Source organism: Callospermophilus lateralis, chromosome 13 (genome assembly GCF_048772815.1).
Source record: "Callospermophilus lateralis isolate mCalLat2 chromosome 13, mCalLat2.hap1, whole genome shotgun sequence".
NCBI classification, from domain to species: Eukaryota; Metazoa; Chordata; class Mammalia; order Rodentia; family Sciuridae; genus Callospermophilus; species Callospermophilus lateralis.
The window spans coordinates 89,366,963-89,386,161 of record NC_135317.1 but is presented as its reverse complement, the minus strand read 5'-3'; the positions used below and the strand labels follow the sequence as shown (position 1 = coordinate 89,386,161).

General features: G+C 30.2%; 1 protein-coding gene across 2 annotated transcripts in view; it reads right to left on the bottom strand.

Moving 5' to 3' along the window:
• Brinp3 (BMP/retinoic acid inducible neural specific 3) overlaps nt 1-18,922 on the bottom strand; it is a 348,321-nt gene extending 329,399 nt beyond the window's left edge. Inside the window, exon 1 of one of the 2 annotated variants that reach the window (XM_076832173.1) lies at nt 18,687-18,922. In XM_076832173.1, the coding sequence (XP_076688288.1) occupies nt 18,687-18,922 (236 nt within the window). The remainder of the gene's footprint in view (nt 1-18,686) is intronic. The other variant, XM_076832175.1, reaches the window with a different exon arrangement.
• Between the last annotated feature and the right edge of the window lie 277 nt (nt 18,923-19,199).

Genomic DNA, 19,199 nt, shown 5'->3' with positions numbered 1-19,199 from the left:
AGGTGACAACATGATGAGAATTAGAGAAAACATTCATATTTATGTAAAATTATTATCTCACAAAATGAGACATTCATTTAAAAAATGAAGGAAAAGAGGACATAAAAGAAATTAAAAGAATTATCAGAGAAATAGGAGAACCAAGTATATAACTATAATGGAGAAAATTTTTCAGATCTTAAGATATGGTCAGGAGTAGCATGATACATTGGACATGTGTCAATAATAATGGAATTGTGGTAATACCTTACTTTATTGAAGGACCTTGACTGTTTTCTAGACATAAATTATGAAGTTTAAATCTTACTGTTTCCATTATAGCAATTTATCTAAAGCTTTGCAAGTACTTTATTTTTTTTTCTACCTGGTTTTTAAAATACTATGTTAGTAGTATATATTTTCATAATCTTATTGATATGTCTAAGGAACAATTACAACATAACCTGCGTTGCATGGGATTCTAGATATATATATATATATATATATATATATATATATATATATATGGATGGATATACTCCTATAGTTTAGAAGGTTTGGGGACATTGCTAATAAAAACTGACTTTAGCCTGATTTTGCTTTGCTTCATAATGAACAATGTCAGCATTAATCAATATAAGTAGGTAAATTATGGAGCAAAAAAATTTTAACCATGTACAGTCAGTCACTTTTACTCTTCATTAGTCATTTGTCAGCTATCAGATTTAAGAAAACAAGAGAAAGAGAAGAAAAAGAGTGATAGGGAAACAGAGATATCAACACTGTAACTAAAACAAATAACCATACCAGTAAGCTAATCAACAGCACTTACAAGCCATTACTTATTGTTGGAAACAGGTGGCATCTAAGTTACCAGGACTAAGGAATTGATTTCAATCTGAACTAGCAAAACACGGGGAGGAAAATGGCTCAGTTTTGCAATGTTGGGCCATCTGCATTTACATTTTTTTGAATTCAGGCAAGATTTACACAAGGGGCTTTGTGTGCCTAGGTCAGATAATGAAGGTCAAAAGGCCCCAGAACATTTTTAGAGGAGAGAAAGAAAGAAGACATGAGGAATAGATTAGAATCTCATTGCTAAATTGTATAATTAAAATATATTTTAGAATTGCATGTGAGTTTGTCTTATCAAAACTTTGCAAACAATCATTATATAGGGATAATTTTCAGTTTTCACAACATTTAAAGACCATCAAATTCAAAAACAGTCATAGCATATCACATTTTATTATTATAGAATGTTACAATATTGATGAAAAGCAATAATTCAACTTTATGAAAAAAGAAATTTGATTGTTGTGGCTCACACTGTTGGAGTCAATCTATAAAATGAAATAGTTCAATCTCACCATATAATTTATAAGAAATCAAATTAATGATGCTGTAAACTACTCAAACCTATTTATCCTATTCAAATAATAACTTTATGGTGCTTTTCCTCCAACAGGAAACTTATTCCTGAGTAATAAAATGTCTTGCAGAACTATAGGAAAATGTAATAATTACTGGACAGTCTCAGGAAAGGGTAATTTATGAAGTACACATATGAGTTCTCCACTGGAATGCTAGTTTTAAATGCTATTGGAAAATACAATATATTCCTGACTTCTCATAGCATGATTATATTTAAATAAAAGTAACTTTGGAAATTTAAGGAAAACTATTGTCTAAACAATACTTTTATGACAACAGTCTAATTGACTTCAAATTACTATATCTGTGGATTATCTTCAATGTTTGCCAATTTAAAAGGTAACACTTAATATCAGAACTTTACTCTGTAAGTACATTGCCTCTTACTTAAAAATGAATTGTTAAGACATTTTTAAACAAATAAATGAGGATATTGTTTTCAATGAAATATAAGAAATGGGAAATAAATACATAGTCATGAACTCTACAAAGAAATCAGAGCTTCTTTCAAACATTTCTTACTGCATAACTGTATCTGTTTTTCTGACAGATAATGCAAATTAAATGAATATTAATCAGCAGTATTATGCATCTTCTTCTGAGATATAATTCAAATGCTTATCTGCTTTGCTGAAAGAACTGAAAAGAAAAAATAACAATTTGCTCACAAATATAGGATCCCTAATAGACATTAAATTTTAGTGAAAATAAAAACCAAATAATACTATTAGGAAAATAGTGAAGGTAACAGGAGACCTAGTAACAAAACATGCTCAAATATACACACAAACAGGAAGAGGAATACATGGAAATAGCCAAAACTTCAAAGCTGAAATGTATAAATTCCCCACAATTTTCTATGAAACAAAATCTTTAGATGCATACCTCTATTACTAGTCTCATTCACGAGACAAATTATAACTCACTACAGATAGCTCTGATCATTAAAACCTAGAACTAACGTCTTAAGCATATTAGTAAAGTAACAAAATTCTTCTGCAATTGAAAACAATAGAATTTTCTAGTTGCCATTTAGAGACATTTTTCATCTATAACAAAAATAGATACTGTAAGAAACTGACAATGCACCTGACAACTTATTAACTGAAAAATTCCACCCATCCTTCTGGGCCCTTCAATATTGGTGGCATTTAGATTCCCTATGACACAAACAGGAAAAAAAAAAGTCAAATACATGATTTTAAAGCGAAAATCTATTTTGCTTGCAATTCCATTACCCATTTTAAAAGGTGGGACTGAATAAAATCTTCTTTCTCCACAGGACAAAATAGAGCCATGACTTTATTTTGTTTATCATCCAAAGTCCAGTTTAATCCATAGGTGGAAATTCCTATATTTGCAGTGGGTGGTCAAGAAAAAGAGTGGATCTACCACAGTTCAGCATTAACCTCCCAGAAGCTGAAATTGGTTTACCAAAGATCCAGATATGGTCACAACTTGTACTTGAGATTATAGCAAAAGACAATTTATATTAATCAACTTATAAATATATTTTATGTTTGCTTTTATAAAAACACACACTTAATATGATGTATTTAATAAGTGAATCAATAATAAATCCATATTTACTAAAAATAGGAAATACAGACTAACAAGCTTTAAAATATGATATTTTGTTAATAGGGGCACTCTTACTGCACTAAGCAGTTAGTAATACTGTTTTTAAAAGACTATGTTAGTAGTATATATTTTCATAATCTTATTGATATAAGAGCAAAAGCAGGTGGTGAAACTTAATTTTAACTTATTCTGTCCTTTCTACATCTCCAAATGTCCTCTTCATACACTACGGCAAATCCCACAGCTGCTCTCATTGTTTCTGTTCTTATATGCTCCATAACTCATTCTCTAGATAGTACAAGGAACCTTTTAAGAAATAAATCATATCAACCTATTATAAACTTTGTGCCTTTCCCTTGCGTTTAATATAATACCTAAACTTAACTCTGGCATTCAGAGCCCCCAGGATCTACATTCTGCCTCTTTCTCTAACATCATCTACCACCATTCTCTTTCTATAGAGATTTCTCACTTCTTTAGATAGTTGATAACAATGAAGACATTTTTTTTTGTTCATAGATATGCAAGTAGATTTGGTAAGCTAGAGGAACAATTACTTTTTATTTTCATCGTGGTATAAAATAATTATACATTTATTTGCAAATTCATTTCAGTATCCTTGATTGAGTTTTCCTTTGAACCAGTTATGACTTTTTATTGTTTCCCAATTAATTAGTTAAATAAAAATTCTAATGTGCTTCTCTTGTATTTCTATGATTATACCCTCTTTAAGACTATCTTTCAACACATGTATGTATTGCAAAAAATTATTTTTATCCTAGTTAAATATAGACAAATGGGAATTTAAGTATTGAATCTGGGCTAGGACATAACTCAATGACAGAGCTTGCCTAGCATGCACAAGGTCCTAAATTTGATCATTAGCACACAAAAAATAAAAATAAAAAAGAAAGAAAGAAAAAGAAAAAAAACATTAAATAAGGAGAAACATAATTTTATTTTCTTGTTCTGGTTAGATTTTAGGTGGATTAGCCAAAGATCAGGAAGGGCAGAATCAGTGTAGTTGCACAAACCTGTAAGTAAACAATTACAAACCCAAACCCAAATATTTTGTCTGTCTTAGATAAAAATTATATACACCCTATGGAATTAACTTACGGAAACCAAATTATAACATTTAAAACACAGCAAATTTGTATCTCTTAACATTTTTAAATTATAAATGGCAATTATGTGGGATTGTCTAATGACCCATTTTTTAAAATGATGTTAAATAAAATTTTCTGATTCTAAGACAAAATATCAGAATAATTCATCTCATATAATACAATAAATAATTCAATGTAGAAAAATATGTTCTGTCAGAAATCATATTAAGCAAATAGAATCATGAGACTCTGTTGGTTCAATGGTGATGGGGGAAAACAAGCAGATGAAATGGCATGAACTCCAGACACTCAATGCCATCTGCTGGAAACTTTTAGTGGATTATTAGTGTATTTATTGAGCATATGTTATGCACAAGACCTTATGCTACATCCTAGAATTATAATAATAAACAAAACATGTCCTTTGCTCTCAGGAAGCCTACAGATGTCATTAATACTGTCAGATAATTAAGTAATGGCATGAGGTTATTTCTGGGTAATTAATTTATTAATTAATTTATTACCCATAAATAACCTCATGCCATTACTTTACTTCTCAAATGATGTACCTAGCTTACTACTATTAAAATGTCAAAAATGTTAAGAGATACAAATTTGCTATATTCTGTCTTTCTATGAAAGCAAACCTTTACCTAAGTAAGTATACCTCAAAGCCTTCTGTGAAATCAATATCAATAAAGTGGTTTCTCATATATTAGTCGTGGTTTTCATATTATCCTATATGTATTAAAAATCTAAGTAATCTCAACAGAATTTTTCAATCAAAAACCAAGATGGTACATTAAAACATGAAAATATCCAGGGTCTAGTACTGTTGACCACCAAATAGATACATGACCTCAGAAAATTAATTTAATCTTACTGGGATTTTGTTCCTCTACAATAAAAGTAAAGAGAAAAAAATAGGTTGTGAAAAACAAAATCATATGCATACAAACAGCTATCTACATCAATATCTTTATCAATAAAACTTTATTACACCAGGAACATTTTTATCCAGGAAAGTAAATCAATAACTTTATATTTCATCCCAAGATCTCTCTGACACACAAACTGTTCAATAGAAAGCAACATACAATAATTTATTGCCAAAACTCTTTGAATCCCTAGTCTTTTTGATTTTTCCAACAATCCTAAACTATCATGTGTAGATTTTTTATATAATCTAAATCAAACCTCAAACTGCCTGCATTGAGAGATCCACATAAAATAAATGTGTAATATCTCAATAAGTATACACTCATATATAGCAGTAATAATAAAATTAGATTTGTGCTTATCAACAGATTTTGTTGGTACTATATGGGGTAGCCAACATTTGATGGTTTCAAAATTTGTTTAAGTTATTTTTATACTCATCTTTCAAAATGTTTAACAGGATGCAATTTGACTGCTTAATATATATAGAAATGTAAATAATCCATTTACTTTTACTTTTGTATTCGTACAATTATAAATAACAAGATATATTGAGGAGGAGTGACTATTTCAAGGAATAATGTTCTACATTTCCATACATGTTTCCTTATGTTATACAAAAGAAATATGGAAGCAAGGTTAAACCAATATCAGCAGATGGTGATAATTCACAGGTAATTGTACAAAATTATAACCTTCACTTCTCAACGTTTCACAGAAAAATCAAAACTGTAAAATGAGGGATTTAAAATTAATATTCCCTAAGATTATTTTCTGATCCAAGAGTTAATGATCACTGTTTGATCATTGTGTAATATTTTAAAAAATAAAAACCTTTAAGTGTTTTTGAAAAAAGTATGAAAATAACTAAATACTATAGATTTATTACAAAATTTACTTAATGCCAGATGAACCTGTGAACAGTCTCAACATTCTCTCTCTCTCCTCACTCCTCTCTCTTTTCCTTTCTCGGTACATAAATTGCCAAAATCTTGACCACGTGACTTTTTATTCTGTGTTAACAATATTTCCAGAATTTTATTATCAAAAAGATGAACTTTCTGACTTTGGGGAAACTTATATTTTAGCATGGAAATCCATTATTAGTTTAAACTGGTAGCCCATGCTAAGTTTAAGGTCCTTTTACATGAAATCCTTAATATCAAATCTTTAATATTAAAGCAACTTGGATGATTTTCACAAAGTGCTCATATTCAGAAAATGCTGATGCATACGAAATCCAACACCATCAGTAATTGGTGTATACAAGTATTGCCTGAAGTATATGCTGGGTTTGGTAAAGTTACTCAGATGAATAGCTACTCCTGCTTTTGAGCAGTAGGGCCCTAACCAAGGAAAGGGACAGTTTTCTTTCAAGATATCAAAACAGGGATGTACCCCCAACTATAAAGGTAGGTTAAATGACAGCATAAGGAGAGGACAAGTTAATGCTACCTCTCTGTGGAAGATACTTATTTTCCTTCAGAGGGTACCTTAATTTCAAATTCTAGAGAGAAACTCCACTGGTCTTTTTGGATTCCCCACATTTATTTTTTGTGACTTGGTTGCTTATGGCAGAGTAGGAATTAATAGTCCTTTCTTGATTTAATTACTTCCTCCTCTCTAATCTGTCAGACACTGCCCTTTTCAGAGCTGTGCACAAGTGCAGGAAAGGATACAGAGAGGGAGGAGGGCAAGCAGGTGAGTGTGCTTCTTTCCTGTAGACACTAACACAAGGCAGACTACCAGACAGAAGGCCAAAAGCCAGTTATTCGGCACTCTGGTCCACTCTTCTGGTCCACTCTTTCTTGAAGAGGAAGAAATGTTGCTCATAAGAGACATTATGCTTGCATGAACAGCATAATGAAGAGGAAATAAATAGTGAAATAAGAAATAACTGAAATTGGATCCATTAATTTAAAGTGTTTTTATACAACCCTCTACCCTAATTTGGTTTGGGTCTCCAGTTTTAATTGATTTTAAAGTTTCAAATCACACTGGCAAGGAATGAGACTCTTCTAAGTTTAACTAAAAATGGCACGTTTAAAAACTGGTCAACACTTTATTCTGAGGCAGGAGAAATGCAAATTCACTATTTTTTTTAATAATAAGATCTGTGAGCTTTTTATATATGCACATGTGTGTTCTGAATGAATTAACAGTAGAATGATATTTAGCTGTGTGTTGATTAAATTTAGAAGCATTGCTGAGGACAGAAGACAGAGATAACCTGATAAACCTAAACAGTAAAGCTCACAATGTGATCAGTGCCAAGAAAGACAGTGCAGAAGTTTGTAGTTAAGAAACCAGAAACATAAATGAAGAGTCTATCTTTAAGAAATAGAATATTGGGCTGGAGATCTAACTCAGTGGTGAAGCACTTGTCTAGTATGTCTGAGGCCTTTAGTTCCATCCTTAGCACCACACACTCACGCACGCACTCACGCATATACACACACACACGCACACACACACACACACACAGAAATAAAGAAATAGAATATTAAATGTCTATTTTATCAACAATAAATCCAGCATCTTCTAGTTAGCCATTCATGCATGAACATGAGGAGAAAAACAATACTCAAAATATGTTTCTTAACTCATATCTATGAATAGGTAACTGGATAAGAAAATTGTAGAATATTCACATGTGGAATATTATTTACCATTAGAAAGGAATAAGCAATTGATGCATACAAAAGAAATGAATCTCAACCTAAATTGTGTTGATTTGTTAAAACATAATTATAGCAACACTAAAAAAGAGAATTTCTTTACTATTCAAGAGATTTAATTTTTGTTCCTGTAGATTGCAGTTATCCTTTGAAAAACAACTAAGATTACTCAACTTGAATTAAATTACTTATTAGTTTTAGAAGTTTCCTAGACAAATCTGAGATGTTTATATTCAGCTACATAGTTCATTCAATAGATTCTTTAAATCACAAAATATACACATACCCTAGAGAAAATATTGCAAAAATAACTTTTATTTCATGTTAACATTTGATTTTAATATTATTATAATTTAGATCTAGAATGTTCCCAAAGGCTCCTGTATTGAAAGTTTGTCCCTATTGCAGCAATATTCAGAGATGGGCTTTTTAGGAAATCATTGGTTCATGAGAGTCCTGACCTCAATAGATTAATCCATTGATAGCTAAATGGAATATTGGGAAGTAGTGAAACCAGTAGGAAGTGAGACCTCACTGAAGGGAGTCAGTTCTTGGGGTATACCCTTAGGGATTATATCTTGTTCCCAGTCCCTTCTCCTCACCTTTCCACCAAACCATGAGATGAAGAGTTTTACCGCACTACACCCTCCCTGCCTCAACACAAGCACACAGGGATGGGGCCAAGTGAGTAGAGGGCTCCTTCTCATCACAGGCCCAGAAACAATGGGGCCAGCTGATTATAAACTGAAACCTCTGAAACCATGAGACAAAATAAATCTTTCCTCCCTTATGCTGTTTTTCCCAGGTATTTTGTCATAGCAAGGATTTTGTGACTAACACAGCTATGCAGTGATGTTTTCCTAAATATCAACATTATAAAATAAATTCTTTCAGAAAGATGACCAGAGAAATTTGTTTAAAAAAACCCTCAAAACTTGGAACCTTTCCTGTTTTCCTTATTTACCAGAAGAAGACTCAAAGGCACAGGGAGATGATAAAATTTTAGATCCTTGCATTGAGTAAATGATAGATACATATACAAAACCTCAGTTCTATAATGCCAGCTCATACTAGCTTATCTCTATGCAAGTATGGGTTGCCTGTGCTTCTCCATTCTAAAGTAGCTAGATTATACTAATATAATTCCAAAAATGATCAATTTACCTATTACATTCAAGGTCAACTGAAAGAAAAAAAAGAGGGTCTGAAAATCTCTTCAGTGAGTTTGAGTATTCTAAGGTAGTATACCCAAGTAAAGATTTGTGAAGTATTGATGAGAAAACATGTTTGATGAAAAAATAATAATAATAATTGAAATCTTTTGTAATGTAACTTCTGTTTAAGATTTTAAAAAGTGCCCTAGATTGTTATTATATATGCTCAAAAGCTAGAAAATAATGCTAAGAAAAAAATTTCAATGTGCTTCATTTCTTTTTAGATGGGAATATTAGACTTACAGATCAAGAAAATCAGTCTATAAAATACTTACATGTTGCTGAAATATTTAATGTGGTCAAATATAATATCCTTATAAAGAAGCTACAGAACATCCTGGAAGTTAGAATTGACACTGTGCTGTAAGTGCAAGGTCAGCTGTGTTTCAGAGTTCAGAGTGTTTCAGCCTTTAGAGGTAAGTAAGTTATGTGTTGCATATAGTATCTAAAATCCTGAGTGGAGTCTGAGGCAGCAGTCTATAATTAAGGAAGACCAGTATATTTGCTATAAAATACTGAATATTTGCACTAAATACAAAAATGAAAACCTATAATCTCACAACTATTCAGGTCAGGGTGGGGTTTGAAGCTAACTCTGCTGAAAAAAATGGTTTATATTCAGAGGTTTAAGATTTTTGCAATCTTTGATAAAGGAATATGAATCCTATGAAAAGCTGCAGTTTATCTAATTGTTAGTAGGTTTCTCATGATGTGATTGAGAAATCTTTTTTTTACTATTATTCTGCTAAAACTTTAGTCAGTAACACAAATACATAAGCATATTCTTTTCAAATGTACAGATTTGAAATAAACCAATATGTTGGATTATGATGAGCAAGAGAAGAAATTTTTGGACAGATTTGAGAATTGGACCATATATACATTTTACATAATTTTAAATGAATAATGGTCATTATTCATTTTAATGGACACAATGTTCTGAGCAGTAGGAAAACAAAGCCATAGAACCCAAAACTACAGGAAAAGCATTCAATAAAACCAAACTATTATTTCTATAAAAAAAGATTAATGTGAGGTCTGAGTGTTAGCATTTGAATGAAGAGTGAAAAGGTATAATTGAGAAAGTGGTTAGGAACAAGCTCACAGAGTCAGGCTATTCTCAAGGAAGACATTACTAACAGTCATGTGTGTTCATATATGGTTTTAGGTATCCTGGTGTGTAGTTTCCAGACATTTGAAACACTTTTATAAAGGCTGTAAGATCACTTGATATTAACAATATAGATGAGAATTAGAAAGCATGAGATAAAGACCATTGGTTTAAGTAAACCAATTATTGGTCGTGTTCAACCCTTAGAAGCTTTCATTTTATGAGAAGAAAAACGAAACAAAACTACAACCAAAAAAAATCATCATTCTTTTATTCAGAAAATTGCAATAAAATTTATCATAGCTTTTTTCCAAATAATAAACTTGGAAAAATATTCTTATGAGTTTTGAATTTAGTATTCAATTAAAAAATAATGTTGAAAGATTACATTTGTGAAAGTACTTTATAAATTTTAATTGAGTGTGTTTATTTAAATCTAATTTTCTATTATGTTTTGGGATAATAATTGTGTGTGTCTTTAAGATAAGACAGTTAGCTCACAAGGCCACAGCAAAGCACTGATTTTCCTAATTTTTTTAAGCCTTTGCTAATTTCAGGCTGACAGCAGAGGTAGTTTAATTAGTTAGCTGCTAATATCTATTTAAGTGAAGAGCCAGAGAAATGACTGCTTGAAAAAGGACATGCAGACTCGTGGCCAGGTCATTCTCTGTGCTTCTGTGAACTGTTTCAAAAGGAAAAAAAATAGGGAGATTGTACATATTATGTCAAAGAAAGGAAGATGCTTTTAAAAAAAAATAAGTGGGGACAGACTCAAAAAATATGATACTATCCATCCATACAGTACTTTGTGGTATTGTGAATTGGTGCTTTAACAAAAAATTTGCGAGAGAACTATTCCCAAATACTGTAAAATATCTTGAATTTTAATATTCAGAAAGCATTTGATAGCTCTTTAATAAGAATTGGAACATAAAACATTTCTTTTACTTTATAATCAGAGTTATCAACTTTTATGCTTAAACTAAAACAGTTTATTAATATTTTCCTAATTTGTTGGTATACATTTTATATTGCATTTATCAGGACATTGAAGAAATAAAGGAAATATTTAGAAATATACGTACATGCTTTGTAACTTTTATTAACAAGTATTCATTGAGCACCTGTGTATTATTATATATCTTTTTTATCTGAGGACAAACTTCTATGAATAAACATTGCAAATTAGTTGATGGAAGACCTCTCTCATTAAGTGAATTTTACTGGAAATTTCTTATATTCCAAGGTAGATTATGGAATTTATATTCCTACTAAAATAATAGGCTAATTTTTAAATTTATGGAAAAAGAAATCTTCAAAAAAATTTTATATACTTCTGTAAAATAGTGGTCTATTAAATAAATAAAATCTATTCTAAACAAAAAATAATTCATAAAACTTCTGCATTAATTTTGTAAAGTAAAATATGAAGGTGAGCATCTAATCTTCTATTGTTATTTGTATAAAATAAAAGAAGTAGTATCTAAATCTGAATCTTTTGACTAATTTTTATAGCTTGAAAATTTTTTTAAATATTGCAAATAGCAGTATTACCTTAATTATTTTATATAAAAGTAAAAGAGTTATAATAAAGGTGATTTTAGTACCACTTTTTGTTTAGAGTGACAAATAATACATGGCTTTTCTCATTGGAATCAACTCAAATACACACATAAACAAACACATACACACATACATACACACATATATACATACATGAATAGAACCAAGGAAACTCCCAAAGAAACATTATTGCTCAATTTCTTCCTCTAGTTTTTAAACTTTGAATTTTTGGAATAGAACATTAAAGAAAATACATGTTAGCTATTCAAAAACCGGAGAGGAGTGACAACAAAAGAAGACAACACTGATGATTTCGGCAATTTTAGTTGGAAGAAGACCACAGGGATAAAGACAGTGAAAAATTACAATGCTTGATAAGATGGAACTAGATAGAGAACATAATCAAATAAAGTATTTGTTTAAATGCCAGAAACTCATAATTATTAACTTCCCTCTGTGAATAGTTGTAACAACTGGCAGTCCAGTTCATTTTCTCACTGTAAGAGCAATAAATGTGCATACTTTATTAAACTGAAAATTATTATTTATGTCATAATTATTATAAACATATTTTCATATACAATCATGAGATTATATATAACCACATATAATAACAGTTCCTAAATTCTCAAATTAATGTTTTTATTCCTAAATGAAAATTTTCTATTGTTAACTTAAGGGATAGTTAAGGTGTGAAGTCATATGTACATTTCAACTGTTAATTAAAATTAAACACAAAATTTAATATTAGTTATGTGGTTTAGTATCAAAACTAGATGAACTACTAGAGTTGTTGAATGAATATATTGAAACAATTTTGATTTTTTTCTATGTGAAATCACTACGTAGAATATTCTACTTCATTTTATCAATGACTGTAAACTGTACTAACAGACTAATGGAATGATGTATAGTAACTAAACAAACCAGGATAAATAGCCTTTTCAGTATAACATAAAAAGAGAAAAAAGAGTGTCACGAAAGATAAGTAATCACAAAGCTTAGTTTCAAATGTACATAAAAGAGAGAGTAAGAGATTGTTAGATATTATGTTTAGACGAGTATTTATAAATGACTTTTGCAAAAAAAGAAACAAATGTAGATATAAAAAAAATCACAGTTAATTTTTGTTAAAAAAAAAAGCTTATCTATTTGTTCCAATATGTTATCATTTTGCTGTTAGTGTTAGAATTGAACTTTGCAGTTCAGAGGCTAGCACATCCATACTTTTACAAATGAGGAGATCAAGGACTGAGAAATTTTGTCACAAACTGAGTTAACACAGTTCATTAATGGAAAAGAGCAAAAAAAAAAAAACCTCATACTCCCTTGCTATTTCACTGGGATGAGAATCATTAGAATGAGAATTATTAGAGTTGTTGGGAGACCTTAACGATATAATATGTGAAAGAACCAATAAAATATTGAAGACAGGGGCTGGGGTCGTGGCTCAGTGGCAGAGAGCTTGCCTAGCATGTGTGAGGCCCTGGGTTCGATCCTCAGCACCACATAAAAATAAATAAATAAAAATAAAGGTATTCTGTCCAACTACAACTAAAATATAAATATTAAAAAAAATTGAAGACACAGTATTTAACAGTCTCCTTTTACCTTTTCGGCACCATCATAGGTGAAATCAGCTGAAGTGTTATAAAATACACACACACACACACACACACACACACACACACAGACAGTATTGTAAATATATATTTATACATATAAAAGTATTTATATGTATATATACACATATATTTATGCATGTTCATATATTTTTATATATACATAGATTTATATATATCCTCTTACATGAATCTGCTTTATTATAATTATTTTTAAAGTGCTAGACTCAGACATATTTCATTTATTTAAATTTTATTTTTAACTTTTATTTAAATAATTCTGGTAAATTCTCCAAAATCTCATTGGTAATTATTTGGAAGTGCTTTTTAAATAAACCTATGACATACTATTTATTTATAAAATAAATAGCAGTTATTATTTTATCTGATCATGGGAATTACACATACTCATTATAGAAAATCCATAAAAATTTCCACTGGAGGTAATGCAAACATTTAGATGTATTACTTCTAGTCTTCTGATTATACATGTGTATATGATGAAATGTAAAATAAATCAAAATAGTTTTATTCTTATTTTCTCTTTTCATGTTTCTCTTTTCACATATTGTTTGATATTTCTTTTGTTGTTGTTGCTTTTTCTTTTTACTAAACTTTGAAGAATCACTGAAGCAATTTTTCACAATAGGGTATTTTTTTAATAAAATCATATTTAATTCCCCTAAAATTCTTTGGATTTTAAATTTTAAGAGCAAATGAATTAAGTTCCTTAATTTTATAATCTGAATATATCAATTTAAAGCTATGCAATTAAGATTTTTGAGAATTCCAAAATGTAGGCATATATTGATTTAATTAAGAATTTTAAAATTTGGGAGGGGTTAGAACAAAAACAAATTACATAAATATTCAAATATTATTTAAATAAGAATAACTCATGTTATTTATACAATATTCTACAAATTAATACAATGGTACTAAATTCCATAATCCAATTATCTGTCTTAGCACTGCTACACTGATTTTCTTGTAGGCTACATCATTCACAAAGAATAAGAATGGTAAATTGCAGTTTCATGTGACATCTTGTATAATTTATTATTCAGTACACAGTATTATATGGCATTTAAGAAAATTAATCATCTTTTTACTTTTATGTTATGTATAATTTTGTTTTAGGTAATATTGCTATATGTAGCATATTAAAAAATGTGAATCTGTTTATAAAACTTGGAGCTTAAAATACATTTATTGCATTAATTATACTTTTGGTTTTCCTTGAAGTCACCTTTTTCCAAGTTTTATATATTTTTTGTCATGTTCATTATTTTAGATCTCTTAAATGTTAGTTTTTATTTGTGACTGAAAATTTTAAGATATATGTGACACCTTCCAATATCTAGCAGTTACTCCCTTATGATTTGCAGTAACATTATATACTAATCTTTTTCTACTAACTGTTAAAAATTTAAGTAAAGTTGAATTTTTACTATTCTACAGTTTTTTTAGTTAAGTACATCCCACATTTTGCAGGCACATATTCTTTGGACCACTCCTCTTTTTATCATATTATTCTAATGTACTACTATCTCCAAACATGGTGAGAGAGACAGATCACTTGTGCTGTGGTTATATCACAAAGAATACCAGCATAAGCATCGCCCATTTAAGGAACTGAATATTGTTATTACCATAGAAGTCCCTCATCTTTTCCCTAAAATCCCATAATTCTCCCTTCCCCATAAATAACCACATATTGATTTTGGTCATATGCATTTCCTTGCTTTCCTTTAAGTTTTATTAAGCGTCTTTTACTGTGCATATCTAAATGATATAATTTAGTTCTGCCTGTTTTGGAAACCTGAAATAAATAAAATCATATATAATTTTGTTCATGTGTCTGTTTTTCTTCACTTGACTTTCTGTTTCAGAGATTCAACATGCTGCTACTGGTAGCTATATCCATAAAAATATATCTGAATTGACTGCTGCTTTTTAATGCTTAATGCCTTATGTTTCAGAAAATCCTTAAGTATCCCAATGTTATAATGGTATTTTGTTTTCTTCTAGAAACAATATTTTCCATCTTTCCTCTTTAGATCCTTATTTCAGACAAAACAGATTTACATATATGGTATGAGTAATAAATCCAATTTCTGTTTTCCTTTATGTAGATACCCATAAGAAAGAAGCATTTATTCTAAAATTCACATCATATATGAAGTGGTCATATATCTGATTATATTTTCTAGGCTTTATCATATCTTATCCTTACCAAATCATCTTGTAAGTACTTTTTTCTCAGAGAACATAATTACAAAGACCAATGAAGCATAACATTTCTCTCAACTGTCTTCTATTTTTCCAAAGTAGGCAGGATTCTTCAAAAAGTTACTCTGAGCAAACAAGCTAAATTGTAGTAATACCATATATATGTAGTTATTTTGAAATATAGTAAGAAAATAATCACCTTATTTTCATGATTTACTTGCATGAGTGGTTAACTAAAAGATGTAGAAGAAAAAAATTGTGTGACCATATCTTTAAAGATTTACATATGTGAATATTTATTTTATGGTAATAAAAATTGCAAGGCTATGACCTAACCATTCATATTATTGGTTTAAGATATCTGTATCTAAGTTTGTGTCACTAAAAAATATTATTTTGCCTAGCACTCTTGTAACTTATTAAAAGAATGAAATTTTACACATATGTCTTGGAAAAAATTATACATATACTAGTTAGGCTCACTGTCCAAGTGTGTTTCTATACTGTAACTGTAAATCAAAAGTAGTCCTATATGATGCTTCTGAGTGAAAAAATTTTTCCAAGCATAGCTAAAAATGAGAATACTTTCCCTTTACCTTTGAATGCCTGATTCTTATGTTCTATTTTCAGTCTGTAGGTAAGAGGAATAGATATATGAAACCCAATAACAACAGAAATATTAATATTCACACTATATATCCTTCAATTATGTGATCTGCCAAGATCTTAGTGATTATGCAGTTTCAGAAGCAAACCTGAAAATATTTTACATACACATTACTTCAAAAATACAAACATAAGCCCTATTTGTTGACCAAAAGGTACTTTCTTGAAAAAGACAAAAAATGGTTTGAATATTATCCCTACCTATGATCCTAGTAATCTTTGATAATTCTTATCTTACTGTTCTGTTTGTGATGAAAAGAAAAATATTTGCTGGAAAATGTAATGAATGAAGAAAGATAGCCGAAAGAGATTTGACCTAATTATTTTAACAAGCTTAATATGTTTCATAGTCATAAATAATGTCTTTCAGATATTATGTCAATTTAATATGCCACATGAGGATTTTATGATAGTAATAACAAGCACTAGCAGAATTTGGATCGTCAGTTTAGGAGATTACACATTATTAGTAAGCCAAGCACTTAAATGTGGAAAAATATTGTTTCCATCTGTGTGTCTTAATTATGTACAAATTCCATAACTGTATCTTAAGGCACACATTTATGAAAGATAGTCTCTAATAATTTTTTGAAGAACAAAAAAAGTAAAAAATAAAAACAAAGCTAGAAAGGTACACTAATCCAGGATTTAAGACTCTGTAGCCATTCAAAATAAGGTTTACTGCTTGAAGAAAAATTTGAACTCATTTTATTTTATATTTATGCATACAACCATCTCTGAAACTTAAGAAAATACCAGTTGGACAAATGAAATACTTTATTTTTATCAAGTCTAAATTAACCCTATTAAATAGATTATATTATTCATTTTATAGCAACCACCAGTGATCATAATATCATTAGAAATGTTTAAAAGCCTTCATTAGAAGTTATAGCCCAGCTGGGTGTAGAAGAGAATATCTTAATCCACTGTTTACAATTGTACTTAACATCCATACATGTTTGGTCAAGCTCCCTGGGTGAAGAGAGGAAGGATAGGGAGTGCAGAGCTAATGAGGGCTTTAGAAATAAAGTCCCACTAGGGCTAAACAGGATAGATGAGCCTTGCAGACAAATCCCAAATCTTTTTTTTTCCATTACCTTTTCTACTGTGATTCAAATAATGCCTCTTTTCTATTCAGCCCATAACTTCTAGAAACATGTCAAACCATGTTTTCAACTCACAGGTGATAGACCAATAAGCCAAGCCTTAGCCATCACACATAAGACAACACCTCAGACCTCAGAAAGAGATGCCAATAAATCATGCAGACTTGCTCTGTTTGACAGATTGTTAAAAATACTCTTGCAGAATGCTGAAATATAAGACATTCATGCAATCTTAAATTCAAGTAACTTTATACAATCTGTAAAGAGACGCTGACTAACCCACTAAACACATACACAAATGAAGGAAACACAAATCATGATATATTTACTGTTTCTGCTAAATTTAGGTGAAAAAAACTTTAGTATTTGTCATTTAAATTTTTAAAAATTTGATTGTTTTTTTTTTCCTTGTTAGACATGCAAAAGTGCTTTGGATACATGTAATAAGGAATTTCTTATTTTTAAAAAGGATGGCAATTATTGCCTGATGCTTCATGGAAATGGTTCAACACACTGAGTGTCATTGTAAATATCAATTTATAATAGGATTGATAAATTTCTCACAGTGATGAATAAAAGACGGCATACAGACTGAAGCACAGTGCCCTCTGGTGCGCATACAACATAAAATATTATGTAGGAGTATATCCATAGATACAGGCACACACACACAAAAATGCAAAACAAAATTTCCTTCTCTATAAATGCCAAACCAGTAACTGGGAATTGTAAACTTCTACCACTATGAACCAATTCAAAGCTATAACTGGACGTAAAACATTCTTTATGGCAAAGATCAATACAATCTAATTCACTGAGGCAACCACTTGTACACTCCTCTACTTAATGGATTCACTGGGCTTTGCAGAACTAGGTAGTCTTTGTTTGATTTAATATCCGACTTCTTCTGTAAAACTTATTTAGATTTCAAATATGGAGGAGTAATAAAAGTTAAAAGTGACCTTTTTTTTCTTTCATCTTTGCTATCATGGATTATTCATCTATTTCTTTTCATCCATTCCATTGCTGTTTCCTATGAATTCTAAATGTACAACTATTTTTCAGGAAATAAATGAATGACTAGTAGAAGATAGATTACCATTTAACTCACATAGATAACAGAGAATGGTGTAAGGTAGAAAGGAAAAGCAATACAAGAAAATTCATTCTCAATTTTTGGATAGTTAAAATGAGAAACTCAGCATTAAAGTATATTGGCATTTACTTTAAGACAGCATTCTAAAATTTGGGAGTGATACACAAGTGGTCACCATTACCTATTTTTTTTTCATAGATGTCACATCTAAAAGAAAATTTTTAAATAGTGAGAAAGCATTACTATGGTGCATAGTCAATAATAACCCTTCTGAAACTTTCCCTTAGAGAAACTTATTTACACACAACCTTCAAGGATGATATCTCTGTAATTGCTTTCCCTTTGCTTCATACCTGTATATCTTGTATCTTGTGCTAAATCCCTGCCGGCTTCTGTCCACAAAATCTGTGTATTCCTGTGAGCGATGGAAGGGTCCCTTATCAGAGAGGAGCCAGTCGAAGGGGCTTGTGGCATGCTGATCCGAAACAGCAGCAACTGCTAAAACCCAGCAATGAAGACTCAGTGCTATCCACTCCCATAGAGCCATCAGAGAGAACAATTCAGCACCAGCTCTGCTCCGCCATATCATGCTTCCACTGGGGATTTAGAGCCTTCATTCTCTTAGCTTTCCCTCAACACCTAGACAAAATACACAGGCAATTAGTTAGCCCCTGGAAGGTTCTTTTCTACCAGTTAAGGTGCTGAAGTGACTAGTTTATTTTTATTTTTTTAGTCTAATGTAATTGTTTTAAATTAGATAACAACTGAATAAGAAGAAAACTAAAACAACTTATTTTTTCAGAGCTATATATTTTAATACATTTTTTTCCTTTTTTATACTAATGAAAAAATAAGTTATTGCATCA